Source organism: Drosophila suzukii, chromosome 3 (assembly GCF_043229965.1).
Source record: "Drosophila suzukii chromosome 3, CBGP_Dsuzu_IsoJpt1.0, whole genome shotgun sequence".
Classification (NCBI taxonomy): domain Eukaryota; kingdom Metazoa; phylum Arthropoda; class Insecta; order Diptera; family Drosophilidae; genus Drosophila; species Drosophila suzukii.
The window spans coordinates 20,247,338-20,266,682 of record NC_092082.1 but is presented as its reverse complement, the minus strand read 5'-3'; the positions used below and the strand labels follow the sequence as shown (position 1 = coordinate 20,266,682).

At 42.1% G+C, this 19,345-nt stretch overlaps 3 protein-coding genes across 5 annotated transcripts in view; 2 read left to right on the top strand and 1 right to left on the bottom strand.

Annotated features, from left to right (window-relative positions):
* The window catches only part of Oatp74D (Organic anion transporting polypeptide 74D), a 28,189-nt gene extending 15,519 nt beyond the window's left edge, over positions 1-12,670 (top strand). For 2 of the 3 annotated variants that reach the window (XM_036815420.3, XM_036815419.3), the window contains 7 exons: positions 607-640; positions 7,717-9,371; positions 9,846-10,209; positions 10,762-10,946; positions 11,007-11,150; positions 11,210-11,386; positions 11,918-12,670. In XM_036815420.3, coding sequence (XP_036671315.3) covers positions 7,994-9,371; positions 9,846-10,209; positions 10,762-10,946; positions 11,007-11,150; positions 11,210-11,386; positions 11,918-12,099 — 2,430 coding nt within the window. In that variant the 5' untranslated portion in view covers positions 607-640; positions 7,717-7,993 and the 3' untranslated portion in view covers positions 12,100-12,670. Of the gene's footprint in view, positions 1-606; positions 641-7,086; positions 7,163-7,716; positions 9,372-9,845; positions 10,210-10,761; positions 10,947-11,006; positions 11,151-11,209; positions 11,387-11,917 lie in introns of those variants that run through there. The other variant, XM_065864366.2, reaches the window with a different exon arrangement.
* Positions 12,671-12,827: 157 nt separating this feature from the next.
* Positions 12,828-14,911, bottom strand: U4-U6-60K (U4-U6 small nuclear riboprotein factor 60K). Its single transcript, XM_017067874.4, has one exon. The coding sequence runs from the start codon at positions 14,776-14,778 to the stop codon at positions 13,108-13,110; it is 1,671 nt and encodes a 556-aa protein (XP_016923363.4). The 5' UTR covers positions 14,779-14,911; the 3' UTR covers positions 12,828-13,107.
* Positions 14,912-15,495: 584 nt separating this feature from the next.
* Positions 15,496-18,644, top strand: LOC108004808 (putative RNA-binding protein Luc7-like 1). Its single transcript, XM_036814723.3, has one exon. It carries the CDS (start codon positions 15,671-15,673, stop codon positions 16,943-16,945), a length of 1,275 nt encoding a protein of 424 aa, XP_036670618.1. The 5' UTR covers positions 15,496-15,670; the 3' UTR covers positions 16,946-18,644.
* Positions 18,645-19,345: the final 701 nt, after the last annotated feature.

Here is a 19,345-nt window from a genome sequence, read left to right as displayed (position 1 = left end):
TTTTTATACAATTTTTCTTCTGTTTTTTTCGCCAAGGCGTCAGCAACTATTTTTGCCTCTGTCAAGATTTGCATTTTACATTTATTGTACACTTTGCCCCCATTTAATGGGGTTTCCTGTCCCCCCTCGTTTCGCATCGCTCTTGTTAATAAACAATAATGTTCGCTGCATTTTTTTCACACGCATTGCAGGCGCTCGAAATTGTTGTTAATCGGTCTGGCTGTAATTGTTATGACCCAACTAAACGCCGTGCTCATTTACACAAGTAGTTTTAATTACGGCTGATTGTATATGGGTACAACTTTATGACGCCAATTTTATGGGCATTAAATTCTATAAATAATTGACAGCCACAATGTTTAGCAAAAGTTGTGTAAGGCATACTTTAAAGCTTTACTTTGTAACCATAATACTAAAATATATTGAGTTAAAAATAAATATACAAGCAACTAAGAAATTAGCAAAGTTTAAAATGTTGTTCTATAAAGAGTAAGATATTTATAAAAGTGAAAGAGAAAATAAACTAGGGGTATGGGATAGATTTTATTAATCTTAAGCCATACCTAAAAATATATCTAACTTTTTTCACCTTCTTTATACTTTCAGTTACCGACCACAGAAACTCAAGCCTAACAAAAATGTAAGTTGACAACAAAAAAAGCCCCATTCAAAGTTCTTTATAAGTAAACAACTAATTTAAAATGGAACGCCATAAAAAGTCAGGCGCCAAAAAGAGCTAAGAAAAAAACACGAAAAAAGACCAAGTGGAAATTTACAAACGCCAAAATGTTGAATAAATAAAAAATTACAAACACGCACTCAGTGAAATTATGCAGGGATTTTTTGTTCGTTAAACAATTGAAATTATTTTTTGGGGAGCTTGGAGAGGCGAAAAAAACTTGCTAAGTACTTTCGTAAACAAATACTCATGAGTAATGAAATTTGTTTTGTATCTAGGCGTATTTTTAACGTTCTATATCTATGTAAGCCCGTTTTCTTTCCCCTCAGAGCCACTTGACACTTCGAGTGAACTAACTCCGAGAGCCAAAACACTTGAGAAGACCATTGAATGACTATTCATCTGTCTGATATTATGCAAATGAGTCAAAATTTCTGCGCATGACAAGGCTTAGCCGCATAATTGGTCGCTAATTGAAAAAATCAATGCAGAACCTACAATAAATTATGCTAAATTAGCCGGTCTCGAAGAGGAGGTGAATCGCCCAATGACAGTTAACAATTTATAAAAGTTCAATTAGTCCCTTAACGGTACTACTCGATCGGCGCAGCATTTAAGGCAGGTTAACACCTCATCCGAAGGTCCGCCAGTTGCAGTCCTGATTTCCAAAAGCCGCTTAAATCAGCGGGTCAATCAATCAGACAGAGGGTTCTGTTCTGTTTTAAATTAAGAATTTTTTCGGGCTTTTGAAACAAGCTTTCTTTTCTCCTCTTCCATTTCAGTACAGTGGGTAACAAATTTTAAAAAATTCGATTAAGCATGTTACAACCATCGAAAAAAATTGGAATTTTAAAAATATCTGCATATTAAAAAATGCATATTTCATTTTGTATCTCAAATTTAAATTGAGTCCAAAAACGTATTGTTTAACGGAAAACATTTTATAAATGTCATATATAAATTTATTTTAACCTTTAATTTAATTATATACGATACATTTAATTGTAAATCCTTGGTTTTACTACATTTTTATCCGTGGTAACTATTTCTTTTTTTTTAAATCTAAATCCTGACAGTAAAATGACTGCGTCAAAACATTTGAATAGCTTAAGATCAATAAGACAGGTAACAAAAAGATCAGGAAAACGATTTATAAACCATTTTTGAAGTATAAGAAGAACATTTTATAATTGTATAGTTCCACGGTTTGTCTGAAATGACAAATGTAAGCTGTTCTCTGGCGAAGAAAAAAGCAATCCACTCGCATTTATTCAGTACCTTTTGTGCGTACCTATATAGGTATATCCAGAAGGGAAATAAATGTCTTTTTTTCGGCTGCGTCGAGAACGTCACGTCAGCGCCATGTACTGATCTTCGGGCGAGATATTCGGGGACTTGGAGGATTGAGAGCGGCTACCAGGTAACACTGGACTCCGGGTCCAAGTCGCACTTAATGCAGTCCTCTTCGAATGCTTTTTTGATTGCATTTCATTAAGTTTTTTTCCCCCCGATTTTTTTGTTTATTTTGAATTTGTTTCGGCTTGGACTTTTGCGGGCATTTTAAAAATTTATGCACACTTGGCTGCCATTTTGAGCTTGTTAATTTTTCTTCATTTTTTTTTTTTTGGTTTCGTTTATTTTTTGTTTTACTTTGGTGTTTTTACCTTTCTCAGACTTTTAACAAGCGCCGTCAAAAAGGAAGTTTTGTTTTTCGCCAAAATAATGCGCGCATAAAGAAAAGAAACTGCTGTCCAAAAAAGTATTTTGTACGCACTCAATTGCAAACGAATAAATTTACTCACATGAGCAATTTCGAAATTATACCGAAAAATAATATTACCCTTGGTAGCAATCAAGTAAAAATACATTATTCTGAGATATTATTGTTATAAACAAACAATTTTAAATTCAATTTTGTTGTACTCACTCCTAAAACACTTTAAAAAATGATTCCAGTTTCACCAGCTGCTTATAATATTTTTAAAGTATTTTTTGTCATTGTTTTTTTGGCAAGAAAGCCACACCCTTTGTGTTGCCATGAATCATGTACCTCATACTGTATCTATATGTATCAAATTCAGACGTTTTACATGGTTGTTTCAGTTTAAAGTACCGAAAGACACATGCTTAAGTAACCGCCTACATGTGGGATTTTTATGGTATCTTGATCGCACTGAAATATAATTTTTATAATCCGAGATTGAAAAGTTTTATGACGATTTTATTTGAAGTGTGGCGATTTAAAATTAAATTAACATTCTATAATAGGATTAAAGGAATTACAAATAAAATAAATAAACAAAAAATTGATTCACGCCTGTTGCTGGGCCAAAAATGAAATAATTTCGCTTGCGAATTAGGTTGAAAAATTATAATGTATAAAAACACTTCGTATATAAGTGGGCAGCAACGATTTATATTATAATCGTTTGTCACAGCCACGTTCCGAACTTTTTGTTATTGTTTGTGTCTGTCCAACAGTTTGTTTACACAATTCGAGCTTCTGGTTCAAATTTCAGTTCTCAATGTGAAGGTCAAAGTCAAAGCACAATAAACGGATATATCTGATTGGTCAGCGAATCGGAGACCCTAGGGAATTGAGCCCAGAAAATGACTCAATGTCTGGGAATAAAAACAAGAATAAACAAATAAGTGTCTTGCGTTTCGAACATTGTAGATGGGCAAATATATCAACAAATTCCCGGCGATTAATGAGCATTTCTTCTACGCGATTTGCAGCTTATAAAAGTTGCCATCCGATAGCATGGGTTCTAAATCGTTTCTATGCTAAAAGTGAAATGTGGAAAAACCACTTTTCCAAGCTCTTTTCTGCAGGTTCGACAACAACTTCGACTTCAACTTGGACTTGCAACTGGCATCTGTTGCTGGTCGAGTGTGCAATTTACTTTCAATGCCGCTTCTAGCCATTGTTGGGGCTTTCTTCTTTGGCTTTTGGCTGTGGCTTTGCCACTTGTTTGTTGCCATGTTGCTGCTGTGCGGCGATGTTGCTGCTGTCAGCGTCTAGTCAGCACGTTGCCCGCGTGTCTGGTTTTGTTGCATGTTGGCATGCAGCAGCAGCAGCAGCAGCAGCAACAGCAACAGCAGCAACATCAGCCACTGAGCTGCTTGGTATGCAATTTGCAATAGTTGCGCTTGCGCAATTCAAATGCTCACCGATACACTGCCATCGGCTCATGTACACACATAACTCAGTTACGTAGTAGGAAAACCGAAGACCAAAGACGGAAGAGGGAAGACGTGTTGCAAGTGGCCAGGAAAACCGGAAAATCCACACGTTATGAGCAGAGAAAAAGTGCATCTCCCCCTTTTCCTCGCCAGCTTTACCATTCTTGTTACACTAGACAACAAGGGAGTGCATTTTATATTATTGGGATTTTAAGAAAATAAAATTATAGATTTATTGATAGCAAAAAACAATGAATAACCATACATAAAAGCATCTATTTCTGGTTATCTAATATCACAATCCCATAAATAATTTTATATTATGTCCCAAGAGCCTTAAGTTGCCTCAGATCAGAAAATTGAATTTTCAAATTGCTAAATATCCAAGAATATTAGTTTTAAAATAACCAAATCAATTGCTAAAAGTATTTGTTTTATTTAAGATAATAAATTCTTACAAATCCTCAAAAATCAATCATTACCAATTACAATATAATATATAAACATTGCAAAAAGATCATTATAAATGGTTATAGAACTAGGCTTCTAATTAATTTGTCATTTCGAATTTTTAAAAATCTTGTGATAGTTAGATTGAAACTCCTCAAAGTAATTAAAATGCCCCATTTGTATTTTGGTGTAAGCCCGCGAGTTGATTTCCTTACAAAGTATTTATGATGATAGCTGCGGGTCCAATTGAAATGGAAACCTCTGCCACCATCTACATATCGATCTCTCCTAACCAGTATGCCCCGTATCTCGTATACAGCTGGATGGGCCTATCCTCATAGATAGTTTCGTAAACGGGTGGTTTAATTGCATTTATTATGATTGACACTGATAAATCGGCAATCTTTGTCTGTCAAACGAACACTTGCAGCAAATTGAACAATTAACCATCCATCAGGCCAAATTAAAGGCAATAGATGGTCAGATGGTCGTCGGGGTCTTACATAAACATCTGGCGATAGTTCGCAACCTGGTCAGTTGCTCCCAGCCGGGTTCAATGAGCCCTGCCCGCAGTTAGAACCCCAGCACAACCCATACCAAAACCAAAGCCAAAACCCTAACCAAACAGGTAACTGCAGGAGTTCAGGTTCAGACCAGGGCCCAGCAAGTGCATCGGGATAGCTCCAAAGTTAAGACGCTTCTTCTGCATAGTCGGGAGGGGCGAGGGTGGGTTGAGGATTACGCAGCGATGGCAGCGATAAGTGGAAACCGAGTACTAAAGTACTGGCTTTGTGGTCCCATCTACGTCACCAGTTAGATTCGCAAAGAAGTACAGAACACTGTGGGAAAGTGTGAAATAGATAAGATGGGGAAATAAAGATACAGCCAGTGGCTTATCTCAAAGTGCTCTATTTTCTATATAATGTTGGAAATTTACTTCATGAGATGTTCTGACATCACATATCAAAACACATCTTCAATGGATAGCCACCCATTAGCTCAAAACAAATTTAATTGTGATCGATGGGTATAACATCAATTTTTATCTCAGATCGAATTCATATTCACAGACACAAAAAGCTATGAATGATCTGCGGTAGGGTAATAGAAACCGGAAAAACTTGACCATATGTCTGGATATTTGTAGGTCTTCAAAATGTTTTTTTATTTTTAAAAATACATACATTTTTATTGTTGTTCCTTTAAGCCCTATCATTTCTAAACCATTTTAAAGAGTCTGTTAAACTCCAGCTTACGCCAAGTATCTGAATTCCAATAAAATAAATTATACAATTAAGTAATAACAGTTTTTTAAAAAATAGTTGTCTTAAGGTTTATTTATTTAAGGAACGTTGCTTCTTGGCCTTTTGCTGTTTTGTTCCGATCTTGTAACCTCATATTAGCGCTGCATACCTTTAAAAAAACAAAATCAAAAATGCTAATTGAGCACGTGCTACTTCCATTCATCTCGAATTATGCATAAATAAATGTTCCCTCGATTCACACGCATTCCGATGGAACAACAGCGAAGTATTTCAAACAGAAATCAAAATCGCAAAATGCGCAATAAATAAAATCGAAGGAAAAAAGAAAAAAACCCAACAGCAGAAATAACAACAATTTCAAGGCCAAAGTTTATGACGCCTGGGGACCAAGATGGAAAAAAATGTTAAGTACTCCTACATTTCTTTCCCCTTTTTTCCCTATACAACTTATAAGTGGATTTCACACAGAAAAAAATCAACAATTTTTCCGACTCGGTTAAAAAGCCCAGTTTACAATATTAATATTGTAATCAGTTATAAAAATAACAATTTTGATATATTTAAAGTTATAAGCAAAAGGTTCTCCCAATCTGAAATCCTACAAAATAGTTTCAAAAAGTATGCAAGAAATATTTCTTTTATAAATCCAAAGTTGAAATTGAAATATATTTTTAAACGTACAGGCACTTCAAATTAAAAGTAACATATATAATCATTCTAATTAATAAGACTTGTTTGGATTTACATTGCCGACCTTTTGATGTTGTCTATTAAATAACCGAATTATATTCTGTATATAATGTTTATATTTTTGTGCATTTGGGAGTGTGGGCTGGCAGTCCCAACCTCCCCTTAACACCGAGCAGAAATTTCACTTTCCTTATCAGCGAGGTCGGGCAGAATGATAAGATTTGCGACTGCAGCCAGTCCATTGTGATTGCAATGAAGCCACAGCGGCTGTCGTCGCAGAAAGTGAAATTGGATTCAGTCATTGCTTTTTATAAGCCAACACAAACGCAAATGACTGAGTCAAAAACAAAAGCAACAACTATTTAGAACGAAATTTGCGAATATTTGACATTGAAATTGTTGTGCAAAAAAAATAAAAAAACCAAAAATGAGATACGAGTAGAGGGGAATTTGGACAAACTGTTTTAATATTTGTTTTGCATATATAAATTTGTTTTGTATATACAAGTTGAGAGATATAAGTTGTTTCATACTTGGTACTATATAATTTGCTTCGTTGTTATATATATATAGCTGTGAGAACTAATTAGCCTTTAAATAGGTATAACTAAGCGCCTCGTGCGATTGTAATTCCATATCAGCTTAACCTTGAACTTTTTCGATTTTCTTATCAGCTTGCCAAAAATATGGTGCAATCTAAAAAATTTGCAGCTTTTGCTAGTATTTTGTCGCATGCTGTTCATACACTGCGTTTTAAATGCATGTGTATGTGTTTGTCGCTGATAAGGTGTGTGTGTGCCCAGTGGTTTTCCGATTTCTTCCCAGTCTTCATTGGGATTTCGACGATATAGTTCCATTAAAACCGGAAGGTGAAGTGTAGCTTAAAAAATATGTAAATATATACATACGACTAAATTAAAAATTGCTAAAAAATTACTGAACCCGGTGTGATAATAACATTTTAACTTTATGTACCTATGTATTTACAAAATATGATCTATTAAAATGTGACTGATGAGTTTTGTTATTTGAAAGTCATTTTTTTGGTTGAGAGGAAGAAGACAATATATCACTAAAGAACCTGGTTTCCTTTTAAAATTATACAATTAACATAAATATATGTATATTTTCATAAACTTCCTCTTTGGATAATTATTGAGTTACACCTATTGAAATATTTTATGATATTATAATCTCTGTTATATAATATGATATCCTCTGTTTTAACAATGTTAAGACTTAATAATAATTAATAAAAACAAGTCAACGGCAATGCTTCTTTGCAATTGGCAAACTAAAATCTTTAAAAAATAAATATACATTAATTAAGACTTTCTAAAATATTTAAAAAAATAATTACATCAAAGTGGGCCTTTAACCTTAAAATATTTGTACTTCTTTTATTACGAACCTTCTTTTAGAACCCACTTCCTTTCATATTTTCAGACACACCACTGCCATATTGCAACAAAGAATATAGAACTGTTATCAGAGACCAGATCAACCAATCTACCTCGTTTTCTGGGCCAATAAGCAAACGCACATTGAGTTAAATGCGAAACCCCAATTTCCCGATAGGAAAATGGAACGGGCAATAGCCAAGACGACATAGAGGAAGTCCACTAAATCGTACCGTTGAGATTATACAGTTGAGATCAATAGAGCCCTCGAAGATAGACCAAGGTCCCAGTTAGTTTTTTGGAAACCCCCTGAAAAAGCTAAGATGACGAAGAGCAATGGCGATGTGGAGGCGGCAACCCAGGTGCAATCTCTGGGTGGAAAGCCCAGCAATGGACATGGCCCGTTGAATGGGAATGGCTATCACCAGAATGGCGGGCGGCGGGACTCCAGCCAGGCCTTCACACCCCTACTGTCGCAGCACAACAATGGCACAGCCACCAATAATGGGGAGGTGACAACCCTGCCACCAAGTACAGTACTGTACGAAAGCACTCCGAGCAACAATAACGAGTGGAAGGCCCCCGAGGATTTGGGCCAGCTGAAGAATGGACTCGGCAATCTGCTGAGCAGCAACAACAATGGCAATGGCAACGGGCACAGTCTCAGCGAAAAGTATGCCCACGAACAGGCTCCCCTAACTGGGAACTACAAGTTACCTCCTCGATCCAGTGAGTCCGAGGAGTCCGACTTCGACTCCGACCTCAATGGCAGCTCCTCCGCGGAGTCCAGCTCCAGTTGCGGCCTGTTTGGCTGCCGACCCAGGTGGGCACGGAGATTCGCCTCCACACATGTCTTCATGGTGGTCTTCCTGCTGGCCTACATCCTGCAGGGCATGTATATGACCTACTTCGTGTCCGTGATCACCACCATCGAGAAGCTCTTCCAGATCAAGTCGAAGACCACGGGTATCCTGTTGAGTGCCAGTGAGATGGGTCAGATATGCACGGCCATGTTGCTGACCTACTTCGCAGGAAGGGGTCATCGGCCCAGGTGGATAGCCTGCGGCATGGTCCTCTTCTCCATTGCCGCCTTCTCCTGCGCCCTGCCCCATTTCATCTTCGGCGAGCAGCTTATGCACTCCAGTGTGATCCTGCAGCAGCCGCAGTCCTCCTCCTCCCTCTGGCAGGCAAATCCCAATCTCTGCACCCTGGGCGGCAATGAAACGCTCTCGGGCAGCGAGTGCAACGAGGAGCGCCAGCTGGAGCAGGCCTCCCACTCGAAGATCACCGTCATCGTGCTGTGCATTTTCTTTGGCAGCCTGCTGAGCTCCGGGATTGGCCAGACGGCCGTGGCCACCCTGGGCATTCCCTATATCGATGACAATGTGGGCAGCAAGCAGTCGCCCATGTACATGGCCGTCACCATTGGCATGAGAATCCTGGGACCCGCTTCGGGTTTCATTTTCGGCAGCTTCTGCACTCGCTGGTATGTGAACTTCTCGAATCCAGGCTTCGATGCCACCGATCCGCGCTGGATTGGCGCCTGGTGGCTGGGACCGGTGGCCATCGGCAGCCTCATGCTGCTGGCCTCCATCGCCATGTTCTCGTTCCCCAAGCAGCTGAGGGGCAAGCAGCAGGCGCAGGGCCAGGCGGCCACTCCAGCTGCTCCAGTCGAGCCCGAGGAGAAGCCCAAGCTTAAAGGTGAGTCCTGAAGATGAGCGAGGAATTTTGGATGATCTTCTAAAATAGAATAAAAATAAGATCGAAATCTATAAGAAAGGAACATCTTAAATATCGTATCTCGCTTTTCTCCCTAAAAATCATGAATCTTTTAAATATTGCTAATATATTATCAAACCATTAATTTGTTTTTAATAATATAGGAATACAAAATCAAACTATTTGAAATTTTCTAAGGTAATTTCTAATTCTTTCTGATATAAGGGTGCTTCTAAGTCAAAGTCCTATATAAGCTGTGGTTAAGTCAGCTATTGTTAAGCAATATACGTTTTTATTACCTGTGTTGCTTTTAATATAGTATAAATATAGTTTTTACAGTTTCAACACATTATAGAAATAGTCCCAATGAGAATAAAGATTATCAGAAAGATAACCATATAAGTTACACTATTTATGCTGATCTGTGATTTATAATTAACTTTGTCTCACTACCAGACTTTCCAAAGACTGTGCGCCGTCAGCTGAGCAACGACATCCTGATGTTCCGCACCGCCTCCTGTGTGTTCCACCTGCTGCCCATCGCCGGTCTCTACACGTTCCTGCCCAAGTATCTGGAAACCCAGTTCCGGCTGGCCACCTACGATGCCAACATGATAGCCGCCTTCTGCGGCATCCTGGTCATGGGCATCGGCATCGTTATCTCGGGCCTGTTCATCCTGAAGCGGAAGCCCACTGCCAGGGGCGTGGCCGCGTGGATCGCCTTCACGGCCCTGGTTTACTCAGCGGGTATGATCATCCTGATGTTCATCGGCTGCAGCATGAACGACTTCGCCGGCTATAAGCCAAGCGATGGCAACAGGTGAGTCCTGAAAACGGAGTACTTGGAGTGGCCTTAGTACAAGTCGGAACCCATAAGTATTATTAAAAAAGGACTAAGTTTGTGATCATATCAGTTGGTACAAATGATTGACATAGTTTTATGATATTCCATAAAAATATTATACAATTTGTCAGCGTATGGCCAAAAAAATTTTGTTTTGGACTTAGAAAAGAGGATTATCTATAATATATACCAATGATACTGGATAGGAATTATTTTCAAAAGGATAATAACCTCAGTTTTATTAAAAATTCAATAATTGGGTCATTTTTGGATCACCAGTTGTCTTGAGTGTTTTAATTAAATGTCTGATTATATTTGAAATATTTTTTTCACATCTAAAATTCCAAAAAAAATTCTTCATTCTTTAGAAGTTTGTCTAAAAGTCATAATTAATTGTAACCCTAATCCAAATATAGATTTATAAAAATATTAGTAACAAGTTCAGCATTTTAAGGAAATGATTTTACATATAAATGGTGGTTTAATTTTTTTTAATTATTATAATAACTAACTTTTCTCCATCCCCAGTCCCGCTCTGATCGAGCCCACGTGCAGCGCCGCCCTCAACTGTACCTGTGATAAGGAGAACTTTGCGCCCATCTGCGCCGACGGCAAGATGTACATCTCGGCCTGCCACGCCGGATGCAGCAGCTCCTCGCTGCGGCCCAGCGACAATCGCACCCTCTACTCCGACTGTGCTTGCATTCCAGATGGTGAGATCTATTGATTTACCAAGATATCCCAGAGAACTTCAATCCCTAACCCACTTGCAGCTCCGGAGGCGGTCAACGGTTACTGTGATAATGACTGCAAGAACTTCATCTACTTTATACTGATCTTTGCCATTTGCGTATTTATGCATTCCACCTCCGAGGTGGGCAGCATGCTGCTCGTCATGCGTTGTACACATCCCAAAGGTAGGACTATTGGGATACGAGACCAGATGTTACACTAATCGAAACCTTGATCCCCGCAGATAAGGCCATGGCCATGGGTGTGATACAGTCGGCCATCGGCTTGTTCGGCAATGTTCCTTGTCCGATCATCTACGGCGCAGTGGTGGACTCCGCCTGCCTCATCTGGAAGTCGGTGTGCGGCAAGCACGGAGCCTGTTCGCTCTACGATGCGGACACCTTCAGGCAATACTTCTTAGGTGAGTCTAAGGAGGAAGAAAGGCAAAAAATAAACAGTATTACCTCATTTGATTATAAACTTTGGTCACTTGCATTTAATAGGAAAAGCATAGTTTAAGAGTTCCTCAAACTTTTTCCGTAATACTCCCTTTATAATGAGAAAGAAACAATATTAAGTTAAAAACAATAAGGTCCGTTATCTCTCATGGCTAATTACAGGTATGGGTTATACCTAAAAACCTCTGGAAATATAAAGGTTTAAACCTTCATCTGACTTAACATAAGGTAGAGGAAACATTCCTAAGTCTTTTAATAAATTGAAAAATATTTATAGGTTGGAAAACTCAAAATATTAATTTAGTGAAATAATATTAAATGTAGTAATGAAAGCAGTACAGAGTACATGTAAATATCATTTTAACATCAAGATTAAATAAAAAACGTAGTTTTTGAATTTATAAAAAATTAAAAATCTATATTATTTGAACTGATTGATATCTTGATCACAAATATTATTTAATAATATTCGTTTTAACGTCCTTTAACCTCAGGAATCACGGCTGGCATCATGTTCCTGGCATTCCTGATGGACCTGGTGGTGTGGCGCAAGGCGCACCGCATCGACATTGCGCCAGAGGATCCCCAGGAGGGAGGGCCCACGCCCAACGGAAGGTCCCTGGAGGCGTCCGAGTCCAAGCAGCCCATCACCCCGGCGCCGGACACGACGGTCTAGGGGGAGCGGGACGGAGACGAGCCTTGCACCTGCTGCAAGATTTCCAATAAACGTTTACCTTAATTGTTAATTAGTTATCATTTTGTCTAGTTTGTTAGCCTAGTGCAAGAGTTATGTATTTAGTTAAGTGGCATCTTTGAGCGTCGGGAGACCTCATTAAAATCTACATTAGAACGCGCTCGTCCAGCCCCCGATCCCGCTCCAAGTCCCTGCTCCATATTCTACATAAAGCCTATAAAATACGATTAGATTCTGTGTAAATCTCAGCGCGAAACGAAGAAATGAAATTCTAGACATTATCAATATTCATGCAAGAGCGTAATTGAACGACAAAAACTAAAAGAGAATTATCGAGAATTGTGCGAACAGCAAGAAAATTGATAAATCCTTATGTGTAACTATGTGTAACAGCTATATCGCGATGTATGTATATCTGTAATTAATATATTAGACATATACATTTACATGTATGTATGTAATTGCAACCTATCTGTGGTAGTTAAATTTTAGTTAAAATTCAAATTAATTGTCTAAGTTTGTCATACAACAAAAATATACGAAAAGAAATTAAATGGAAAACTATATACAAGTAATAAAATAAGGTGTTTTTGGACTGGTTTGGAGTTCAATAAATGTCTTTGATGAGATTCCCAGCGATTCATGAAAGTCCATCAGTAAGTTACATATTTCCTAAAACAGTAATGGAACCCACAAAAAACCCTTTAAAATTCACTTTTCTACCAAAAATGTGTTTTTTATTAACAATTTCAATAAAAAATTCTTAAATTTACGAAATGCAACATCGCTGCATCTGCCTTTCGCCTAACAAAAACAACAAATTGTGTTATACAAAACGAAAACTTGAAATGGTTGCAAGAACTGTCTTGGGCTATTGTCTCTGAAATAACAAAAACAGTGGATGAGTAAGTCGTGCCCAGCGGGCAGATCGCAAATGGAGATTGTCTGCGTGCGCTCACAGGCGAGTACAATAAAGTAATGGTATCAAAATCAGCTATCCGGCGACCACAGCTTGAATGTGCGGTCGAACGAAGTTGTGGCTATATACTGCGAATTGGACGCGATGTCCACCGAAATGACCTTGTTGTCGTGGCCCTGCAGCGTCTTCAGCGGCTGCCACGTCTTGTTGGACCAGATCTTGGTGGTCGAGTCGTAGGAACAGGTGACCAGAAAGCTGCCGCACTCCTGTTGGTACTTCACGTCCGAAATCAGGTTGGTGTGGGCGGGAATGGTATAGACGGGCTGGCGTCGCCGTAGGTCCCAGATTTTGCAGGTGTTGTCCTGAGACCCCGTTGCAATGTGGAATCCATTGGGCGAAAAGTCCACTCCGAAAACGGCACCCAGATGTCCCTCCAGGAACATGATGCACCGCCCGGTGCGCAGATCCCACACCCGCCCAAAGGCATCCAGTCCGCCGGTGACCACGACACTGCCATCCGAATGATAGCTTAGGCAGTGCACTGGCTTGGCGTGTCCCTCCTGATGCAGCACCTCTGTCTTCTGCTCCAGATCCCACAGCCGCCAGCTGGAGTCGTAGCAGGCGGTGGCCAGGAAACGGCCGGACGGATGAAAGGCCACCTTGGAGACGCGATGCGGCATGTGACCGGTGATGTCGGCGATGGACTCCTCGTTGTTGAAGCCCCACAGCTTGACGGCGCCATCGTGACCGCCTGACGCCATGGCCACCACGTTCTCCTCGTCCGCCTTGACTCCTGGTCGCAAAGCCACTCCACCCACATAGCTGGCATGCCCCCGCAGTGTCTGCTTCAGCTCGCAGTCGGGCACGCTCCACAGCTTGCAGAGACCCGACCACGAGGCGGTCAGCAGGAGTGTGGAGTCCGCGCTGAAGGCGGCACTGCTCACGGGCCGTGTGTCGCCCACTTGGGAGCAGAGTGGAGCCAGCGACTGGAGCTTCTTCTGCATTTCCACCATCCGGCCAGCCCGCGTGGCACTGGGCACCTCGAGAGCTTCGCGGGCCCGCACCAAGCGATCCTTGGCCCGTGGCAGGGAGTAGTCCGCCAGCCAGAGGCGGGAAATTCGCAGGGTGTCGGGTCCCTCGTGATACCATGTGGCCTGGTCCTGCTCCCGCTGCTGCTGTTTGCGCTCCTCCTCCTCGTACTGCTTCTTGTTGATGGCGTGCTCGCCCAGGCCGGCGAGAAGCTCCTTAAGACGCCTTCGTCGCTCCGCTGGTCCTTCGCCAAAGTAGCAAATGGGCTCGTTCAGCTGGCGCAGATTGCTCTTGATCTCCGTGTCGTCCGTGGAGACGTTTATCTGGCGCGCCCGCTTCTTGCGCTCGAATTCCTCGAGGAGCGCCACCTTGTCCCGCTCCATTTCTGTCTCCAAATCAAAGTAGTCATCGTCGATTTTGTTGGCCAGTGTGGCGGCAGTGGGTGGTGGCGCTCCCGCCTGCTTAGAGTTGCCCGTCTTCTTCGTCGACTCCTCGTAATCCTCATCGGAATCTATGTCCTCCAGTTGGCCGCCTGTGCCTGTTGTTGTTCTTGTTTCTGCACCAGACGATGCCGGCGTTCCCGCTGTTGTTGTTGCTGCTGCCGTCGCCCCAGACGCCGCGGCATTTTGCCGCTTTCGTTCCGACTCCTCGAGCGATCCGTAGTGCAGAGTGCGCTGCCGCTTGATGTACTGTATATCGTCGTCATCGGACATCGTGGGCGCCAGCGAGCGAGCGGTAAATAATTAATTTTAAAACAAAATTTCGCCGAAAAAACGAAGGAAACAACAAAAAAATATCGCCTCAATAAAAACGTTTTGCTGCCTAGTGTTGGACAACGCCGAGGGGGGTGGTTCAGCGATGGCACCGCCAGCCCATCGATATTTAGCACAGGATGCGGCGGACCCATCGATAGTTTTAGAACAGCGAGGGGAATTAAAATGTTTTTATTCATTTAGAAATAAGGTAATTTTTTAAAGATGTGTTAATTATGTTTATACTACTATACCATGTAATATAAAAAAAACACATATCAAAAATTTGGTCCTTATAAATATATATATATATATATATATATATATATATAAGGTTTAATAACAGCTTTTAAGCATATCAATTAATTATAATAAATATCCACAGTGGCCAAGAAAATCGAAAACTACATAATACAGCATTTCTCGTAGACGCTCAAAAAGATTATAATAACTATGTACTTTTAATATATGCAATAAAAATAATGTGAAATTCAGTATTGATAACATATGTCATAGGTTATGTGCGATAAGTACCACATTATCTCACATAGTATACATACTTGTTGTTTTTAATTAATTCCGCTAAAAACTAAAACAGTGATTTCCGTGACCGAGACCATGACTCGCCACACACGTATCGCCCCGCCGGCGCTTCGCAACACTGCTCTAATACACCACTACCCCATTTTAGTCCAACGCACGCACACACACACACGACTTTTCCTAGGTGGTTAAAAAGTGAGTGAAAATTGAGGATTTCCACACGCATCGCACGCTAGCGGTCACATAGCCTGCGAGATAGCCGTCACTGCCATCGCCGCAGCATTTTTCACGCGCTACCGGCCAGAAGGAAATGAGCGCGCCGAGCAACAAAATGTCGGCCACCGATCAGATGCGAGCAATGCTGGACCAGCTAATGGGCACTACGCGGAATGGCGACGAGCGCCAGCTGAAGTTCTCGGACACCAGGGTCTGCAAGTCCTTCCTGCTCGACTGCTGTCCGCACGACATCCTGGCGTCCACGCGCATGGATCTCGGTGAGTGTCCCAAAGTGCATGACCTGGCTTTCCGCGCAGATTACGAGAGTGCGGCCAAGGCGCGCGACTATTACTACGACATCGAGGCCATGGAGCACCTGCAGGCCTTCATCGCCGACTGTGATCGCCGAACGGACTCCGCCAAGCAGCGTCTGAAGGAGACCCAGGAGGAGCTGACCGCTGAGGTGGCCGAGAAGGCCAACGCCGTCCATGGCCTGGCCGAGGAGATCGGCAAGAAGCTGGCCAAGGCCGAGGCTCTCGGCGAGGCCGGTGAAGTGGAGGACAGCATGGAGCTGATGAAGGAGATCGAGGAGCTGCGCGCCAAGAAGATCAAGGCCGAGCACGAGTACCGCACGAGCATGCCCGCCTCCACCTACCAGCAGCAGAAGCTGCGCGTCTGCGAGGTCTGCTCCGCCTACCTGGGCATCCACGACAACGACATCCGGCTGGCGGACCACTTTGGTGGTAAGTTGCATCTTGGCTTCCTAACCATCCGCGAGAAGCTGATCGAGCTGGAGAAGACGGCGGCGCCGCGCAAGGCGGAGCTCAAGCGGACGGGTAAGATGACGGACCGCGACGACGAGGGCCGTGGCCGCAATCGCTACTTTGTAGGTGGCCGTGAACTGGACCGCCGCTCCCGCGTGCACCGTTCCCGCTCCAGAGAACGCCAGCGGCTCCGGGACGCGGAGCGCGAACGACCCAACAACGGCCGCGGGCCTGAGGAGAAGGGTGGCGAGCGGCCCAAGGAGGCGCCGGAAGGTCCAGAACGACCCGAAAGAGCCCCGGAACGTGGAGGACGGCGCGATGAAAGGGACAACCATGGCAGAGATAACCGCGAACGAGAACGCGATGGCAGGAGGGATCGTGAGCGCCACGGACGCAACGACAGAGGACGCTTCGGCGACAGGGGCGGCGGAGGAGGAGGCGGTGGCCATCACCGGGATGACAGACGCCGCTCACGCTCAAGGGACCGGTCGCCACGGGAACGCCGAAACTTCAACCACTTCAGGGATGGGGGCGGCGGCGGCGGCGGAAATGGACACGGACAGCGCAGACGCTCCTACTCCCGCGAGCGCTACTCCCGCCGCTAGGCTAGAATCCCGCCCAGCGCACGTACGTAGCATTAATCACATCAACTACAACTACAATGCCACCACAATTGAACTACTGAAAACAACAGCAAACGAATATTCATAGGCTAATCAATAAAGCAACCCATAGCCATACATTCGGCGCTCCAATGTGCAGAGACAACTACGATTGTAAATTTTTAATCATTTATATTTTTGATCTTGCGTTCCAACCTCTTAAGAGCCAATAAAGCTGAAAACGCTGTTGCTATCCCATGTTAACCGAACCCAGTCCAGCCCTTGACCCAAACGAAAAAGTGTAAGAGATACGATACGTGTACCCGAAGCAATACGATTGAAATTCGATAGTCCCCGTCCAGTCCAAAGTATTCGGCACGTAGAGATACCCAACCGAAAATAGCGAACCCAACGAACCCGCAGTGTTGCCGATTGTAGTTGAGTTTAGAGTAATTCGGTTAGGATTCAGAAGACTAAATTATTAAGACCCAGAGCAGGAGATACCTTTAATATTTGATATTTTGTGTGTTGTATAGCTAGCTACAAGTTGGTAACACTGACTGAAACCCAACCAAACATGACCACACTCGACCATGTATTCTTCTCAGCTCGCGATCACATTCTCCCAGTCGAAGTCAACGTGTGTTGTGCATCGCTGTCGTCCCGTTTTGGGGTAAGCCTCCACCATATATAACTCTGACACTCTATCACTGCTCTGATCTGATTTGATATGATTTGATTTGATTTGTAACCCCAAAGCGTTCTCCACTTGAAGTTCCACACTTTCGCAGCCGCTTTCGCACAGCTTCGGTACGTATTGAGTATGGCGAGGTGACTATATCCTTTAAACCGGACCAATGTTAGTTGTTTTGGCAGATTTGCGTATTACATACTAGATAATCCAGATAATATAGCTTGGGTACGTATCCATTCCGGCCGACGTTTCCTTTTCGAATCGTCCTATGAGAGTGTCGTTTATGTATTCGGTTCTGGGTACGTATTAATGTTAGAAGATCACGACTCTGTGGTACGTATGCATATAACGACTATGATATGACAATTTCCCGTAAGCAGACCAGGCTTTGTAGGGTTCTCGGCGATCCAGATCCCAACGTACGTATTCCTCCTCCTCTCTCTCTCTCTTGAAAATAAATAATCAAAAATACAACCACCACAAACCAAAAATAAAAAAATATTAATCCCGTAGCTGATTAGAGGCAATCGAAATCCGTTTCTAACCAAATCTCTGTTTATCTTGCCAAATGGTACTTAAGCCACAGACTCGATGCCGCCGCGGGGGCTCAGATCAGTACAGTACATGCCTTTATGTGAGTATTCGGGGCACTAATCTCTGATACAACCAGGCAAATACAAAATTGAATCATCGAGGACGGCTGACGCCCTGTTCTTGGCTCGTTTCTTTCGGCAGCCGAGGATTTATAGTGGGAATTGTGAGAGCAGTGAATTGAGTTGTTTGTGTTTGGCCCTGACAGTGGGTAAGAATCAATCGAAAACGCCAACAGATTTTCTAACTACCTTTATGTCTATCTAACAAAATGTATTGATTTATCTACTCCTAAGTCAACACACTGTTCTACACACTTTTAAGTTATATACCACACACAACACTCAAAGTATATCTAAATTAAAACTAATATTTATGGATCTAAGCGGAATGTAATAAAATTGCACTTGAATTATAGCCGAGTCAAACTGTTATTTCAAACACATTGTCATGGGTATTACTTGACATTATATGGAACTAAAGTTCATCTCTATTGGTGAAGGTTTCACAATGTTGCTAACGACAGGTATGTTTTCGAAGAGCTGTTTAATGGGATTACCTGAATTTATAACTCAACGGCCAAAAACAGCAACGAGATAAGAGAAACCAAATTGTGGATCAAATAAGCAGTAGCATGTGCTAACTTTTGGTTACCTGGCCATTCTATCCATATCGCAGGTCACACCCCACCAAGATTAACTAAAATCCATTCCTAAAGGTCGACAAGGAGCAAGGGATTGTAAAAATATTATAATCCTCAAATGGCTACAGACCATCCAAAATTGGACAGCAATTCGTACATGAAAAAATTACTCTAACAACCTGCATTACTCTAACCTCTTATAATACCGTAAGTAAAGGGAACAAGTAGCTAAATGATTTTAACCTACCATTAGAAGATACATACGGATTAAAAAAAAAGATTTTGGTTATACCTTACTTGTCCAGATTATACTTCCAAAACTTTAATTCGATCGGACTAATAATTTCGACGATACAGATTCTGCACTACAGAAGTTGGAAGTTAAATATGTTCCTTAGTTCAGTTTTCTTTAAACTATTATTATTTTCCTATTTTCCGATCTTTCCTATGGCAGAGATATGATATAGTCGCCCGA

Coding starts and splice junctions, on each gene's coding strand:
- U4-U6-60K (XM_017067874.4), bottom strand. CDS start 14,778: ATGTCCGATGACGACGATATACAGTACATCAAGCGGCAGCGCACTCTG.
- LOC108004808 (XM_036814723.3), top strand. CDS start 15,671: ATGAGCGCGCCGAGCAACAAAATGTCGGCCACCGATCAGATGCGAGCA.